The sequence below is a fragment of the Carcharhinus amblyrhynchos genome, chromosome 1, assembly GCF_965287045.1.
Source record: "Carcharhinus amblyrhynchos chromosome 1, sCarAmb.v2.hapA, whole genome shotgun sequence".
Classification (NCBI taxonomy): Eukaryota; Metazoa; Chordata; class Chondrichthyes; order Carcharhiniformes; family Carcharhinidae; genus Carcharhinus; species Carcharhinus amblyrhynchos.
The window spans coordinates 171,462,029-171,480,470 of NC_137324.1; the positions used below are offsets into that span (position 1 = coordinate 171,462,029).

The 18,442-nt window shown below is 38.9% G+C and overlaps 1 protein-coding gene across 2 annotated transcripts in view; it reads right to left on the reverse strand.

The window, feature by feature from the left end:
• Positions 1 to 18,442, reverse strand: part of ppm1kb (protein phosphatase, Mg2+/Mn2+ dependent 1Kb) — a 33,421-nt gene that overhangs the window by 10,530 nt on the left and 4,449 nt on the right. For both annotated transcript variants that reach the window (XM_080195441.1, XM_080195450.1), the window contains exon 3: positions 14,306 to 14,406. In XM_080195441.1, coding sequence (XP_080051567.1) covers positions 14,306 to 14,406 — 101 coding nt within the window. The remainder of the gene's footprint in view (positions 1 to 14,305; positions 14,407 to 18,442) is intronic.

Sequence of the window (18,442 nt, forward strand, 5' to 3'; positions counted from 1 at the left end):
GAATAATGCATGCGATAAACTACAGAGGTCAAGAAATACCTGCAAAGGGCAGGTATTTCAACAGTATTTTCAGAAGATTTATAAAGCTGAGTTTATTGTTGGGGATTAGAGGCAGCGGCAAGTAGAATAAAAGCTTGCTTATGCAGAAAGGTATAGAAGCAACCCAACTTAAAAGAAAAACTTGAGGTGAGAATTTCAAAAAGCACAATTTGACTTCCAATCTGGACTCGTATCTCATTTGACTTTACTCACATATCTATTGTTTGACATCAGTTCAGGAATTTTAAGATATTTAAACATTTATCCTTAAAGATGGGACCAGGGGAAAGTCCTGTTGCATTAATAACCTTTCTTAAACAGCAAATTAATTTGGTGGAGCAGCTTCTCATAAAAAGATCATGAAAATTAACATTGGCACCTTTGTGTCAGCTTCTAATTTTCAGTATTAGATTATAAATCGTGTTTAACTTGCAGAGCTAATTATATTTTCAGCAAATTTAGATATTACATTTGTCTATTTACCTCTCCAGACTATTAATTACGTGTATATTTTACATAACACGTAGATGAACAGGTTAATTGGATTGGCCAAGAGAAATTGCCCCTTAGTATCAGGGGGACTAGTCAGGGTAAATTCATGAGGTTATGGGGATTGCGGCAGCCTTGATGGACTGGATAACCACCTCCTGCACGGTAGGATTCTATGCCAAATACATACACAAAGGTTCCTCACAAAACATGACATACATTGGAACATTCCAATCTCAACTGCAAACAATTGGTGTTATTTTCTTTATATCAAAGATACACAGAATTTCATTTTGTTAATGTGACTTTATCTTTCTAAAAACGTTCAGTTTTCAAGATTGGGTACAGAACAAACAACATGGTGCTGTGAAAAATACTATTTAATGGGGTGAAGGGCAGCAGCAAAAAAAATGAGCGACTTCCATTTAAAGAAGCCTCTCAAACGAAAGCTCAGAATTTTTTTATATAAATATGACGGTTTCACAATACCACTTATTACATTTTTAAACAAATTCACAGGATATGGGCTTGCTGTCAAAGCCAACGTTTTTTTGGCCATCCCCAAACGTCTTTGAGAAAATGGTGGGGAGCACTTTCTTGAAATGCTGCAGCCCATGTGGTGTAGGTCTACCTACAGTGCTGTTAGGGAAGGAGTTCCAGGATTTTGAACTCGCTACAATGAAGGAACAGCGGTATATTTCTAAGTCAGGATAATGGGTGGCTTGTTGGCGGGGTGGGGTGGGTTGAACTTGCAGGCAATGGTGTTCCCAGGCACCTGCTGCTCTTGTAAAGGTGCTGTTGAAGGAGCCTTGGTGAGTTGCTCTATGGCATATTATAAATTGTGCAAATTGCTGCCATTGTGCATTAATGGTAGGAATAAACGTTTAAAATGATGGATGGGTGGCTAATCAAGTGAACTACTTTGCTCTGGATGGCGCCAAGCTTAAGAGTGTTGCAAAATATTCCACAATCCAAAAGTGTAAAAAAAAATCAGAAACAATACAAGAAACACAGTCAGATTAAGTTAGCAGGGAGAACTAACAAGAATAGAAAGGGGTGTGCATGCAGGAGGGGACAAGTGAGAGAAAACAGAAAATGACAGTAAGACAGACTCAAGATATGTTGTCTTTTGAGAGGGGTCTCCAAATCAAAATAGTTTGAAAAGAAAAATACCTGCTCAATATAGTACACAAGAAAATACTTTAAAAACATTCCATGACTATAAATTGTTTTACCTGCTTTTAAATTAATAATTCCTGCAGATTCTGGTAGAAAACTAAATAATTTACTAGCTATAAGGGTTAAAAAACAATTCTTGTATCTTTCTAGCTATGCAGGCAAAAGAATGCAAATTCTAAAAAAACTATTTAAAAAGCATATAACATTAATAAATAAAAACTTTCCTCACATTAATATAACTATATTACTAATTTCTTCAACAGGACTGAACACTCACTGAAGCAGAGTTTATTGCATGCCATCGTTACTAATGGGACAAAGAGGATGTGAGGGACCTTCCAATAGTCCAGGCTAGGAACCGCTGGACTCCTTCACCTGGGAGTAAAAGGGAGCAGTTCTCCTTCCACTGAAGCCCAACAAAGTGTCCAGGGCCTCCAGTTCTAGAGCTGCTGGTGCTGCGCAACAGACCAGGTACAAACTCTGCTATAGATAACACGTACACAGAGGCAAATAGGAAATTTACGCAGGGATGTCTAAACAATATCTGCAACACTGGAAATATAATAACTGGAGCTGCATGTAAACATCTTGGCTAGATTTGTAATGTAGGAAAATGTGCAAGATTCACTTATCTACACATTGCATTGATTTACACCGACACAATCCTCTGCTAAATAGCTTCAGAAATTACAAAAATAAACTTATGTTAATTTCCAAATTGGATTTCCAACTCCCCTTTCCTGGTAGGAAAGCATAAATTACCGTTACACATATTAATTTATTTATCTGCAGCTCTTAAGATATTACCCAGTGTTACAGGGCAACAATAGATTATGGTAGAAATAAAAGGCAATGTTTAAAAAAAAAAGCCAAATGTTTTTGCAGCATTTGAAGATTTCCAAAACATGATTTTGTTTTAAGATAATATTTTTGAAAGAAAATATATACTACAATTAGTGTGGTCTAACAGATACATCAAGTATAGAATGCCATAATATATTTTGTATATTTTAGTGCAAATTTTGCCCATTAGCTTTTTAAATATATAACAGGCTATACCAGAATACTGAATGGGACGTGCACCATTGTCTCAATGCACTTCATTAATGTATTATTTTAAAACATACAAAGCAAATCTTTGAATCACTAATTTTAGCACATTTTAAAAGTTGAGCATAACGCAATGAGCTCAAGTATAAAAGGAGTCTGGACTGAACTTATTTACAAGATTAAAATAGATAATTAAAATCAGGGAACTGAACATTTATTTATTAATCATAAGTAGGCTTACATTAACACTGCAATGAAGTCACTGTGAGAATCCCATAGTCGCCACACTCTGGCACTTGTTTGGTACACCGAGGGAGAATTTAACATGGCCAATTCACCTAACTAGCACATCTTTCGGACTGAGGGGGGAAAACCGGAGCACCCAGAGAAAACCTACACGGACACAGCAAGAAAGTGCAGATTCCGCACAGTGACCCAAGCCAGGAATCGAACCCAGGTCCCTGGTGCTGTGAGGCAGCAGTGCTATCCACTGTGCCACCCTATGATATTTTGCTGAAATTTTAAATGAAATAAAAAGAATGTTTATAGCAGTAAAGGGAAAAGGTTACTGCCCATTATTTAAGATTTAATTGTTCTTTGCAACATTCTCCTTCGACTCAAATCAGCAAGTTACGTGATCATGAATGTAAGCCATAGTGCTGACATAAATCTGGAGTAATTGGATATAAATCTCTCCAGTGCAGGAGGCCAGTCAGCCCATCAAGTCTACACCAATTTACCCAGGCCTACCCCTTTTACAACCCCCATAATCCCACGCATTTACCCCAGCTAACCTACACATCTTGAGACACTAAGGGCCAATCCACCTCACCTACACACCTTTAGACTGTGGATAAAGTTAAGGTGATCACCAATATTTTTCAACAGTATATTGTAGTTCATTTCACTGCAGGAACATCACACAACCATATGCGAGAGTCAATAACTAGATCACTACAGTCATCAAAAGGGAAATCTGTATCAAGAACGTTGGACCAAATCTTGCTGATTGGAACATCTTGTGGCCTTTGCCATTGGATTCTGTCCTGCATCAACAACTCAACATCTTGTTGTGCTCCGTTTTGCTGGAAGTACAAGGTTATAAAAGTGCGGCAATGGCAACCCAGAATGTTAGTTAACACATAGCCAACACTGTATCTTCTTAGTCAATGACATCAAAGACTTAAGAACAGAAACAAATGGAGGTGGGGGAATTAGAGTCAAATTACATGCAGGGAGAAAAAACAAAAACATTTGGTTGAGGAAAGAGGAGAAAAGTAAGAAAAAAAGCGTTGATATAAATGAAGTTTTTTTTGAATCTCCACAAAGAATTTACAAAGACAAATCAAAAATAGCAGAGAAATAATAGAATTAAAAATCTTACATGCAGCAAAGGAGAAAGGGTAGCTGATATTTGATCTATTTCTGGTCCAGATAGGTTGATTGGTACTGCATCAAAAGTTATCATGCAGCTAAAAAAGGTACTAAAATACTCTTCATCACAAGCCTTAACTTTCTACAGTGAATGGGAGGCCAAGGCCAAGATGACATTTGTATGAAACGAAGAGTAAATTGACTACCAAGATCTGAAGATCACTGCTCATGCCACAAAGAGATTTATTTTTAGATTTTAATGGCATCAAGGAGTACAGGACATAGAGATATGGCTCTGAGATACAGAATCAGCCATGATCATATTGAATGATGGAACAGGTTCGAAGGGCCAAATGGCCAGCTCCTGCTTCTAATTTTTATGGTTTTATCCTTGAATTTACTGGCTGATTTGTGCACAAATGATAGACTGTTGTAACCAAACTGTAATCTTCCTGCAAAATTCAGACCATAAAATCTTACCAAAAATATTCCTTGAATTAATTTTTTTTTTTAAACAAAAAAGTTTGTCTGTTAATTAGTTTGGGTGGTAGCCAATCTCATTTCCCTCATTTGATGAAAAGCCAACCTGATAACTAGTCAAATTAACCACCCATCAAAGTGAGACTCAGTTCTTCAGATCAGGACACCAATCTACAAAAGATTCTTTTCATTCCACGTATCAAAATCTGTACAGGATCTGAATAGACCAGCTGACGTTTGACATTCTTCTGGCCCACAAGACTCCCCATTGCTCAGTTGGCCCAAATTGTTATTTCTAGTAATGAAGAAATGTCGGATGGTTCACACTGCAAAAGGCAAACAGTAAGGGGTGTACTGAAGCCTCCACTACTAAAACAATGCAAGGTTGTCAAGGATCTTGGCCGTGATTGATTGAGTGGATACAACAGTCATGTAGTGAGACCCAATACTTGCCAAGAGCATATTTAGCTTAGTTCCATCACCTACAGTTTGCTGAGCTTACAGATAGAAAAACATGTTTTTCTATCTCTCAGATATGGCGCTGCTTTTGAGCAATAGGGTCAAGCCTAAATCTTGCTCCATCTGTTCAAGTAATAGATCAGTAATCAGGGGGTCTCGTGGCTCAGTTTGTAACACAGCTTCCCATAAGCCAGTAGCTCTGGGATTCAAGCCTCACTCCAGGATGCAACAGTCATGGAAAGGGCGTTCACAAAGTAGTTCAAACAGATTGATAATCAGCCTACTAATCCTTCTAAACACTTCCCCACTTTCCCCAGAGGAAAACAAAACAAAGCAGTAAAAACATTCATTCTCAAAACTCTGTTGAAGAGTGATCAAAATAATTCAGGACAGCCTTCATGCTTGAAGCTAAGGTTTGTTAATGAGACTGTGAGATGAGAGCACGCTAATTATTTAAAAGCTGGTTACTTAGTGGCTGTTGAATATTAATTATTGTTTAATCTACTGTAACTTTTCTGGGAAGTGGTGAACATGGAGAAACATTCCAGCTATAGGGAATCATATCAGTTGCAAATAGCACCAGAAAAATGTGAGGTGCATTCAAGTTGAGAAAACACATGCCAGGCTCCAATCCAGAATCTCACATCTTTCCTGATGAATAATCTAAATGTTATCAAGCATGCTAGAAGCCCAGATGAATACACAGCATAAAATTAGCAGCTTTTGCACAGAAACCAGTCCAATGGTGTTTTATCCTCTACAAATGTTCAATTAGGAATTTGGTGAAAGTTGATCTGAAAAAATTGTGTTATCAGAATGCAAGAAATGCTCATTTTTCATACAACAGATAATTGATTTAAAATCCAAATATTTGTTGGTTTTCCTCTTGCTATCACTGGAGTATAACATTTAAAAATGCACAGTTAATTCTTTTTGCATCATTAACCTGGATTTGTACAATTTAAGTGTCAGAATTAATAAACCTTATCTTACAGAAATGCCAACCAGGCATTTGCTGGCTGGTGCAGATGACTGAGAATGGGTAGAGGTGCACTCCTGTTGTCTTGCTGCTTTTGAAAGGCCTTTTGTTAAGGCTCAGTACCAAGATCAAACCAGTTATATCCAGTTCTCACATTTACTCTTGATCCTCAAGTAATTCCTTTCTGGAATACATCAGCGGTGGGCAAACTGCTGTGACCCATCAAGGTACTGACTGCAGTCCATGAGACATTTTGTTGAGAATGAGCGTGAAATTTACACAAGTAAAAGTGGAGCAGGGAGGCTAAGAGAATGTGAGAAAGAGCAAGAACGAGTGAAGCAGGGAGATCAAAGGGCACTGGAAAGCACAAGGCTGAGACTGTAAATCCCCCATGAAGCAACATGAACGTCAGCAACTTCATTGCTGGCACTCAAACCATTTCAACATCTCGTATTATGCTGGACGCGTGATAGGAATGCCTTATTCCTCAGAAAACCTGTTCCAGGATGAAGCTTGGACACAAGGTCAGAACTGCTCTGTTCATAAGCAACTTGGGTAATTCCTTGCTTAATTTGGAGACCATACTTTGAGGAAGCGTCTAAAGTGAATCTCTTTATCCAATATTATGCCAAAGAAAGAGAGCGTTTCTGTAGTGAACGATGTCCTAGATTCCTGCAGAAACTGGATGACAGCCTGGTCACAAGGTCAGCTTTTATGCCAGATGCCATTTGGCCCCTACTCTGTTGAATTTGGATCAGGCTACAAACATTGTGGTGCCAGCAACACAAAAGGAAAATAGGAATGAGGACAATTCAACATTTTGAGCCCAGTCTGCCATTCAATTTACCCACCTTCATCCTGTACCCCATAACAGCCTTGTCTAACAGAATCCTTAGCTTTGAACGTTTCTATTGAACTAGTCTCCATAGTTATTTGTGGGAGGGGAGGTTGGGAATGGGCATTCCAGATCTCTAATACCCTTTGTACAAAAAAATGCTTTCTGACATTACATAATAACAGTGCATAAAAACAGTAGTTCTCATTCAACGTGTTGTCAGAGAAAAAAAATGACAACTCTACAAACTTAGAAAACTAAACTGGCAAAGCCACTGACCAAAGTGACTCGGATCCAAATTGAGGTATTCCATGACGGACTGGTGCCCAACCTGGTACAAGAAAAACTTGCTGAATTTACCATGTTGATAAAATGGTAAAGATTTGGTAGAATCGAAATATTATGCAACAATAAAAAAAATTCTAGAAATTGCAAAAAATACACAGAATTGAGGAAATATCCCACTTTTTACTTTTAAGCTACAGATCCGGCATATGGTTGTGTTTCACTAGATGCACTTAAGTGCTACATTGAAAGTTTAAAAGCTATCTTTCCTCCCATTTGGTTCTCTGGAATAGCCTGCTGTAAGCGTGCAATGACATGTCATAGCAACCATGAAAAGGCAGAAAAATAAACTGCAAATACCAAGTACAAAATACAGTGAATGGAGACAATGTTTAAAACATTATCTAATAAAAGCCAATGTATTTTACAAACGCAACAATTTTTCTTCAAATACAATACTTCAATAGTCAAGGCACATTTGGATATGAATGTCACAACTGTCATTTATTGTACAACAGATTTGAGATTAATCATGCTGCAAGATTAAATGTGCTATTCAGCTGTTCAATTTTCGTTTTACTCAAAAAAGTGTTAACTACAACTGGGTAGTGCTGGCTTTTTGATTGCTTCAAAAAATTTTGCAACTCATTTGTTTTCCTGAGTTAAACTTATTTTGCATTCACGTGTTTGCACTATTAGATGTTTCAAAAATTCAATGGCATACAGCCCACCTTAAACTGCAATATAGTTAAACTTTTATTCTGCAAACCTAGACTTATTGCATGAACAGTATTCAATATAAATATTTTTATAAATTTTAGGCAGATAATGTTCTATGCAGAGAGCTATGTATAGGTGTCACATAACACTTCTTATTACTGCAAATTGGTTGCTGTGAGGCAGAAGAGGAAAAAAATGGATAGGTTCAAACTTGAAGAATGCAAGTTATTCTTATAAAAAGCAGCATCCACCTGGCTAATACTGAAATATTTTGAAAATTATTTACCCAATTTTACAACATAAATTGCACCTCAGCACTTTTAGATCTGTCATTAGGTAAATGACTTGGGAGAGTAGTGTAGCCAGTAACGGAACAGAATTGCTGATACAATGCTCAGGTACTTGTAAAAATTACAATGAACTAACTCAAAGCTACGTGAAATTGATAAACCCAAGTACAGTTCAAAGCATCGTATTGATAAATGGAAATATTATTGTTTTAACTGAAAGCTGTATTGATTAGGATTAATATACAAATGCCTTTTGAATATAAATACTGTGTATGACAAACATTTATTATTACCCCAGTAAACTGTTGCACTCAAATTGGTCAAGTTATATTATTTAAATTATTCAAGACTTTTGCTGTTTGCATGTTTTCTACTCTAGTAGCAAACATGGTCAAGTTTAACCAACCTTTAATTTCCATATATAGCAGGTTTTTTTTCTTTAAATGACATAGCACAGCATGTTGTTATTTGATTACAGAACACATCATAGCCAAGCCTCATTCTTGTCCATCAAACAAATACCAGTTTTTTTTTTAAAGCAGGAACAACAGCTGGGAATTGGAACCCTGACTGAAACTCTCACCCCTCACTCAAAGATAGCAACATTAACTATGATTTCCCCCAGTGGCCCGTTTAAGATGGGCCAGCTTAAGGTCACTTTAGATATCTTCTCCCTATGCCTACTGTCTCATTGCTCTATTCACGTCCAACATAGTGGGCGACTTCAATTATTCAGGGAATTCTACTTTGAGATAGGAAAAAATAATATACAAAAACATTAAGATGCCATTCAGTGCTTCTGCACAGAGATCAGGAAATCAGGTATGGGACTGTAAAGAGGAAGTGATTACGTGTCAGCCTTGGTTCATGGCAACACTGCTGGCTCTGAATCAGAAAATTATCAATACAAGCTGGACTCCAGGACATAATCCACATTTCCGTGCAATCCTGAGCATGCTGCCATGTCTCAGAGATAATAAACTAATTGTTTCTCCCCTCAGAGAGATGAAAATGAACCATGACAAGAGGTGAAAATAGCTGGGGTGTTCTTCCAGTATCCTGACCAATAATCACCTTTGTTATATGATCTTAATAGCTGTTGGCTCTGAAAAATTTAAGTTTTGCACACTGATACAGCAACGTGTGATCTTAGCACAAATGAAGGATCACATATAACACATTAACGAAGGAAGTGCAGTGAACGTGGTGTACATGGACTTCAGCAAGGCGTTTGATAAGGTCCCCCATGCAAGACTTCTTGAGAAGGTGAGAGGGCATGGGATCCAAGGGCCTTTGGCCTTGTGGATCCAGAACTGGCTTGCCTGCAGAAGGCAGAGAGTGGTTGTGGATGGGTCTTTTTCGGCATGGAGGTCAGTCACCAGTGGAGTGCCCCAGGGATCTTGCTGTTTGTCATTTTCATAAATGACCTAGATGAGGAAGTGGAGGGATGGGTAAGTAAGTTCGCTGATGACACGAAGGTCGGTGGGGTTGTGGATGGTCTGGAAGGATGTCAAAAGTTGCAGCAGGACATAAATAGGATGCAGGACTGGGCGAAGAAGTGGCAGGTGGACTTCAACGCGGATAAATGCGTAGTCGTCCATTTTGGCAGAACCAACAGGATGAACGAGTACACTATCAAGGGCAGGAGTCTTAGTAGTGTTGAAGAGCAGAAGGACCTTGGGGTCCGGGTCCATAGGACTCTTAAATCGGCCTCGCAGGTGGAGGATGTGGTCAAGAAGGCGTATGGTGTACTGGCCTTCATTAATCGAGGGATTGAGTTTAGGAATCGGGAGGTAATGCTGCAACTTTATAAGACCCTTGTCAGGCCTCATTTGGAATACTGTGCGCAGTTCTGGTCGCCTCACTATAGGAAGGACGTAGAAGCTATTGAAAGGGTACAGAGGAGATTTACAAGGATGTTGCCTGGACTGGGAGGCATGCCTTATGAAGTTAGGTTGAGGGAGCTGGGACTCTTTTCCCTGGAGAGATGAAGGTTGAGAAGCGACCTGATAGAAGTTCATAAAATGTTGAGAGGAATAGATAGGGTGGACTCTCAGAGGCTATTTCCCCGGGTTGAAATGGTCGCTACGAGAGGACACAGATTTAAGGTGCGGGGAGGCAAGTACAGAAGTGATGTTAGGGGTAAGTTTTTCACTCAGAGGGTGGTGAGTGAATGGAATCGGCTGCCGTCAGTGGTGGTGGAGGCGAACTCGCTGGGGTCTTTTAAAAGACTTCTGGATGAGTATATGGGGTTTAATGGGATTGGGGGTTATAGATAGGTCTATAGATTGGTAGGTGTTGATGAGATCGGCGCAACTCGTGGGCCAAAGGGCCTGTTTGTGCTGTAGTGTTCTATGTTCTATAACCAAATCACTTGGGTGTTTAAATCCTGATTTTTGCCCCCTCCCCCTTCAGATAAAGATTGCAAAAAGGCAAGCCTGCCAAAAGGTGAAAGCAAGGCTTTAGATGATGTTAGTAATGGCAGTTGGTTTAGCTCAGTTGGCTGGGCAGCTGGTTAGTGATGCAGAGCGACGCCAAAACAAGGGTTTGATCCCCATACTGACTGAGGTTATTCCTGCCTTCTCAACTTTGCCCCTCGCCTGAGCTGTGGTGATCTTCAGGTTAACTCATACCAGGCGGTTCTCCCCCTTGGGGGGGAAGAGAGAGAGAGAGAGAGAGAGACAGACAGACAGAGCAGCCTATGGTCATCTGGCATTACAGGGACTTTGCCTTTCACACATGCCACTGTGGGATGATCTGCAGGCACCTGATCAAACAAAAGTCACTGACTGAAAACCGATACCTCTAACTCTTCCATAATATTTTGCAAAACCTCACTGCATCTGCCAGATAAGCCACAAAATATTTATTTCGTTCAATTTTACAATGCAGACTCATCACAGAGCCATCCAGAAAGCAGGACTCGCTATGCATGCCTGACTTCCATCTGTCTGAAAGAAGTACAAAGATCAAATGTAGAAGTTATGATAAAAATACAACTGTAGGCTATTCAACCCTTTGAGCCTGTTCTACCATTCAATAAAGTCTGAATCTTCACTCCGTCGACGCACCTTGCTTCCTAGCCCTCACTGGCCTAACAAAACTTGATTACTATCCAAGTTCTGAACTTTTCAATTGCTTTAGCCTCCACAGCCTTTTAGGGTAAGATTTTACAGATTATAGGCTATCCTTTTAAGTGAAGTGTTTTGGGATGTTACTCCTGATTAGCTCAGCTCTAACTGTCAGGTTATACTCCTTGTTCTGGATCTCCCATCCCCCAGTCCCTCATAGGAAGTAGTTTGTCTCTAACCACTCTACAAGCTCCCTTTGGTTATTAACTATGTAATTGTATCACCCCATCACATATTCAGTGTGAACATGGAAGGTGAAAATATGGGTCATCTCAAACATTTTATAAACCCAAACCCACACGCTAATAAACATCTATACAATGCTGTCCAAAGATGTTCTGTCTTTCATACTTCATTTGGCCTGCAAATCTATTCCTCTTATGCGCGCCCGAGTGTTTGCATGGGTTTCCTCCAGATGCTTCAGTTTCCTCCCACTGTCAGAAAGACATGCTGGTTAGGTGCATTGACCCAAATAGGCACTGGAGTGTGGCAACTAGAAGAATTTCACAATAACTTCACTGCAGTGCTAATGTGAGCCTACTTGTGACTAATAAATAATCTTTACTTTGATGGTAAACTACTAAAACTATGGTTCTAATTTTGGCAAGGTAAAATTTTGGGAAAACAATGTTAAATAAGTCAACAAAAACCATGAAGTGAGAAGTGTTTCAAAATAGTTTTCCTTTTCCTTCCACTTCACTGATTTTCTCTTCTGAAACCTTTATTCTTATCCCCTGAATTTCTTTCTCTGCTCCAGTACTTATTTAAAAAATACTTTTCCTTTTTTTTGCACCTCTCCCATTGTGTTTATGAAAATACAGAGGGAGGGATGACTTGGGTTTAAAGCTCAAGACTGCAATCCTTCCTCCAGCTCAAACCACAGAGTTGCATTCAAGTAAGGAGTACTTTGTTAATCAAACATGTCCACAACCAAAAAAACTGCCGGCAAGAACAGCTGACTCCCGCCTGGGAATTTAAAAAAAAACATGAACTCAATGACTTCCTGAAATTAAAGCAATACGAACTGCTTGATATCCAAAAACATACTACACTCCATTTACAGATGCATATTGGCATTCTTTCTAAATCAGCAACGCACAAGTGAGTCACATGCAAGTAAATGACACCATTAACATAAAGTGCTCGACTCCTGAAAAATTTGCCAGCAACTCAAATACATGGAATCTAAAAAGCGTTCCTCTTTTAGCTCGAGCACACATGGTTGCCACTGCCTTTCACTGCTGACAATTCTGACCTCTTCTTCCAGTCAAGCTCTGCAATACTATTCACGCCAGAGTGGAAGAACAGTCCTGCTCAAAGAAAAAGAGGTTGTTATACAGTAAGTGGGTTGGAGCTGGTGCAAAGGATCCTTCTGTGTTGCTTCAACAACGTACTTTACAACCACTACTCAAATGCTCTAATTGTACTACTGCAACAATTTTTTCCTACATTGGTCCCGCTCATTGCTTCTAAGGGGATAGTCAATTTCAACTTATGTTAGGCAGTTCATACAGTCATTCTTGTGAAAACTGAACCGAGAATGACATGAAATTTTCAGTCTCAGCTGACTCCAAAACTCGCTGTCAGGGATAGAGTCAGAGGATTACAGCATAGAAACAGACTTTTGGACCAACTTGTCCATGCCACCTTTTCTAAAACAAACCCTTAAACTAATCCCAATTGCCTGCATTTGGCCCATAACCATCTCTACCCATCTTATCCATGTAAATAGAGTCATACAGGTTTACTCAAAGGTGGAATAACAGGTTTAATGAATTTTGCCTAGTCCCACTAATAGCAATATATAAAATAACAGTCACTCCTCAAATTACATTGCATTTTTAAATCAATGTTAAACTATGACATGACGAATTTAACTGATTTACTGAAGAAGCTTATTTGTTTATTTGGCCCTTTTTTGCTTTAACATTTTTCACGATCACTGAATTCATTTCCCCTTCTTTAAAGATTTTACAATAAAGAAAATCCTAAGCTAGTATTTCAGCAAAGGATTTCTTTTCAACTACATGGGGCAAGGAGTGATTTGTGAATTATGTAAACACTAGAGTTGTAATTTTCCAGGTGTTATACTGGCGTGCAGCTCTATGCATCAATTTACAATTTTAAGGTGCGTACCGCCCTTAGGTCATCAGTATATCCAAAACAAATCAAGCTTCACGCAGCGTGAGCTGATAAGCTCTCTTGGGCAAATAAAAGACTAGCACTAACATGTTTAGAAGAATCTAGCCATTAATGACCTAAAAAGGTCTTGAATAAAATTATTATACACTGAATTATGACACATTATTGTGACAAACATAGCAGCATGTTTCACAAAAATAAACTAACAAATTTATTTTCTTATTTGTTTAAAACAAATCTTACAACTTAAAGAAAAAAGGCACATACCATCACTGTGAAAGCAAACAGGAGATACGGTCTTGTATATATTTTTCAAATGAAACCTACTATAATTTTCCTAAAGACTAAAAAGCTTTGCTTTGAAAAAAGTATGGCATATTTCATGCATTTCTTTAATTCAATATTAGATATGCAACATTATTAGTTCATGGAACTAACTTGCGTGACAATAAAAAGGTTGTGTTTAATTCCACTAGAAACTAGCATTAAAAGGACTTGGTTGTTAGTGCAGAAACCGAAATATTAACATCCAAAATGTGTTTAGTTGAAAGCAGTTTAGAGTGCAGCATTTTATGACATTTAAATCCAGCAGCATAACTATTCAGTTTTATTGGAAAGAATGCATTAAAACTATTTACAATTCAGTTGCAGAATCGTTTTTCCATACCAACATTACTTTGGCAATCAACTATAAAACTAGCGTACAATATTAACTCAGAAGTTTAATGTGATCAACTAGAAGATTGTGAAACATTAATTTACATTACCTGGGTAATGCATATATGTTTACTAATGCCCACACTAGAACTAGACATTTCAATACTACAGGCAGGTTTTAAATAGAGATACCTACGATTTTCAGATAAATGGATATATCTTGCAAATTCTTTATCTGTTTCATAAAAGGCTTTGGTCAATACCACTTCCAGATCCTCTTCCTGGGAAAGGCATTGTCTGAATAGGAAGCAAAAATGAAATTGTGTGTAAATAATACTTCTGTGTATGAATGCTAATTATTAACCACTACTTTGAATCATTAACTTTTTAACTGTCACAGTGAAGTAAAGTGTAAAATATCTGGTTTGTGAAGTAAAGGGTTACACCATTGAGTAGTAACAGTTAATTCAATAAAAAATATAGCCTATGTGGCATTTATAGTACATCATGCTAATTTTGATGCAAATAGAGACTTTTGCAGCCTCAGAACATCCAAGTCCTTTATAAACAATTAAATATGTTTGAGGTATAACACTGGGGTAACATTGGGCAAGACAGCAGCCAGTTTGCACTCGTGGTTCTACAAACAGGAATGCGATAATGATTTAGTGATGACTGGAGTTAATAGGAGAGAATTCCCCTGCGTCCATCTTGGGAATAATGCCATGGGATTATCTTATGTCCATCTGAAAAGGCAGATGAAAGCCTCAGTTTAACATCTCTGAAAGACAATAATGCTTCACAATGCAACACTCCCTTACAGCTGCTCTATTGTGTTAGGTTGAATTGTGTGCTCAAGATTCTGGAGTAATGTTTCACATGTGTTCATTAGTCACACGTAAGGCTTACATTAACACTAATGAAGTTACTGTGAAATTCCCCTAGTTGTCACAGTCTGGTGCCTGTTTGGGTCAATGCACCTAACCAGTATGTCTTTCAGACTGTGGGAGGAAACCAGAACACCTGGAGGAAACCCACGCAGACAGGAGGAGAAAGTGCACATTCCATGCAGACAGTGACCCAAGCTGGGAACTGAACCTGGGACCCTGGAGCTGTGAGCAGCACTGCTAACCACTGTCATCCCTGAGGACAGACCTGGCTCAGGGGCAAGATTGTTACCATTCAGACAAGCCTGACAGTTCTATTTCAAATCACTCTATTGATACACAGCTAGTGGAACAGATTTCGTTCATAACATGATTACATACATTAATCAGTTTGGCTCAGGACACACTCCTGTTTCTAAGTCAGAATGTTGCGGGTTCAAGCCTTATTCCATACGTATATGAACCAGACTGACTCCAGCACATTACTGAAGTGGTGCTGCAGTGTTAAGAATCATCTATCCAGAATTTGCAGCAATAACGATGGTGAAATTGTGTGTTTGGTGTCAGTGTCCTGACATCAGAAGCAACTTCTGATGTCTGCAAATAAGCAGTTAAATATGAATTTGCTGTCAGAGGCACAAGAGTTCTCTCAAATGGAAATCCCCTAGGAATCACTGACTTGGCATAAACAGCCATCTTTAACACTATTAGTCTCACTGCACAAAACCTTGAGGAAGCTACACCTTGATGACTGAGGTGTTACTGAACATACTAAGCTATAATTACTACTGAATTATAACTCTTCCCAAATAGATTTTAAGACGTGTGCGACGTCAAATTGTTCTTCATAGTAACCAATTCCAAGGATTAAATTTTCTCTTAAAGTTCTGATATTTCTATCATCAGAACATGGATGCCCCAATGTTTACCCTTCGCTTTTCAGTCAGTCTGCAGAGGGTAAAAATGAGTGGATTTTACTTTCTAGTTTGTTCTCTAAGTAATCGGTCGCTTAGTCTTTTTCATGATATTGCTGCAGATGGAGGCTGAAGATGTCCAATTGTTGGCGTCAGAACTAAATTAATCTCAGAAAAAGTGAACCCCATGCCACAGAAAGAGATCCTTAAATTTTTTTTTGAGCACCTTTCTTCAAAGTCAAAGTCAATTAGATACAAAAGACACCTCCAACTGCATTAGAGAAGAGGTTGCCTCACTATATTATTTCCATTACTCATACTTCAAAAAGCCCTCATAGGTTAACATATAACTTTGCCCATTGCTAGGTGAAGGATCTTGCAAAATGCAAACCAGTTGCAGCACTTGCTGACATAACGCCAGTAACTACAGTTAAAAAGTAATTCACTGTCCGAGATGTGTTATGGGACTTTTTTTTCCCCCATTCACAGAATGTGGGTAGTGCTGGCTTGGTGAGCATTTATTGTTCATCTGTGATTGCCCTCGATAAGGTGGTGCTGAACCGGAGGAAGTGGATGCCCGTGAGAACATTAAAGTTGCAATAAGCTTAACTTGAGAAGGAACCTATTGGATTAGCAACTACTGCAGTAATATGCAAGTAAGAAAGCGCACTTAAGTTCTAAGCGGATAGAATTATGTCTTCTTCTGAAATAAGTATAATTCATCTATTTCACTATTAAGGAACAGCATGATGGTTGACTCTCAAATGCCCTCTAAACAGGGGTAATTAGGGATAGGCAATAAATGCTGGCCTTGCCCATGAAACCCACGCCATCCCATGAGTGAATAAAAAAAATAAATTGACTTCACAGACTTCCCTACAGTGGAGAAGGCCATTTGACCCAGCAAGCCTACATTGACAAGAATGCCATCCCACCCAATCCCCATAACCTCACGTATTTACCCTGCTCATCATCCTAACACTAAAGGGCAATTTTGCACGGCCAATCAACCTAACCTGCACATCTTGAGCGTGGAAGGAAACTGGAGCACCAAGAGGAAAGCCACACAGAGAAGGTGTAAAGACAGTGACCCAAGGTCAGAATTGAACCTGGGTCTCTGGCACAGTGAAGCAGAGTGCTAACCAGTATGCACCTATACCCTCATCGCAGATATATTTTAATGGTGTTTTTAAAACTATTTCATGAGAAGTGGACATCACTGGCTAGGCCAGCATACGTTGTCATTAACTGAGGCTTGCTAGGCCATTTCAGAGTACAACTGACAGTCAACCACATTACTATGGATCTGGAGTTACACGTAGGCCAGACCAAGGAAGGATAGACGATTTTCTTCCCTAAAAACATGAGTGAACAGATTGGTTTTTACAATAATCGATTAAAGTTTCGTGATCACTGTCACTCAGAATAGCTTTTAATTCCAGATTTCATTAATTGAATTTAAATTCAATTTGAACACTTGTCCCCAGAGCATTAGCCTGGGCCTCTGGGTTACTAATCTAGCGACATTACCACTACACCACTGTCTCTTCCTGCATATCAGATTGGAGCCTTCCTAATTAAACTCAGTAGGGAACCATATTCTGTGCTGCGTTATGTCTGGCTGAAACACTACCTTCAAATAATCCAAATAATAAATATACGTAACACAAAGTAACACACAGGGATGTAGGTAGCAAAGACAAAAGAACTATTTAAAATGGACACTATATAAAGCAAAACCAAACACCCTTCAGTTGAATTATTCTATCTCAGCCACATAATTCCACTGGCTATGTGTCAGTGGAGACCAAAGCTGCAGAACAGCATGAAGTAGTACAATACTGCCAAGAAAAATCAAACAGAGAGAAATCAAGAAAATGTGAATACTTGATTATTTAAGTTGGGGGATAAAATATAGCAAGAAAGCCAATTAAGTACTTTGAAGTGGTCATTGCTGTAATGTAAACGTGGCAGCCAATTTGAGCAAATGCCCACCAACATGAGAAAATGACCAGATAATCTGTAATAAGGTTGTTGAACGATTTATATTGGCATGAACACAGGGAGAATGCACCTGTTTCAAAACATGGGATCTTTCATGTCCATCTGAGGGGCACAGGGAAATTGGGCATCCATTTAATGTGTTCTAAGAGATGGCACCCTCTAAGGTTTCAGCATTCCCTCCATACTGCCCTAATGTCAGCCTCGATTGTGCGCGCGAAGCTCTGGGGTGGGACTTGAGCCCATAACCTTCCAACTCAAAAGGTGTCCAATCAAGCTAAATGATTTGAGACTCTGAAGTGGAGTCACGTGGACCTGAAACGGTAACTCTGGTTTCTCTCTCTGCAGATGCTGTCAGTACTTCCTATTTTGATTTACTGTGGACAGGGTCTGACTAAAGGTTCTTGATGGTTGAAATGAAACTTATTCCCCATTGTATTGCAGCTACCTTTACTGCAACACACAAAGCTTTTGGGAAAAAGATGCTGGAGGGGACCATTGTATCTATAGAAAATGGCTGTGCAGTATGAA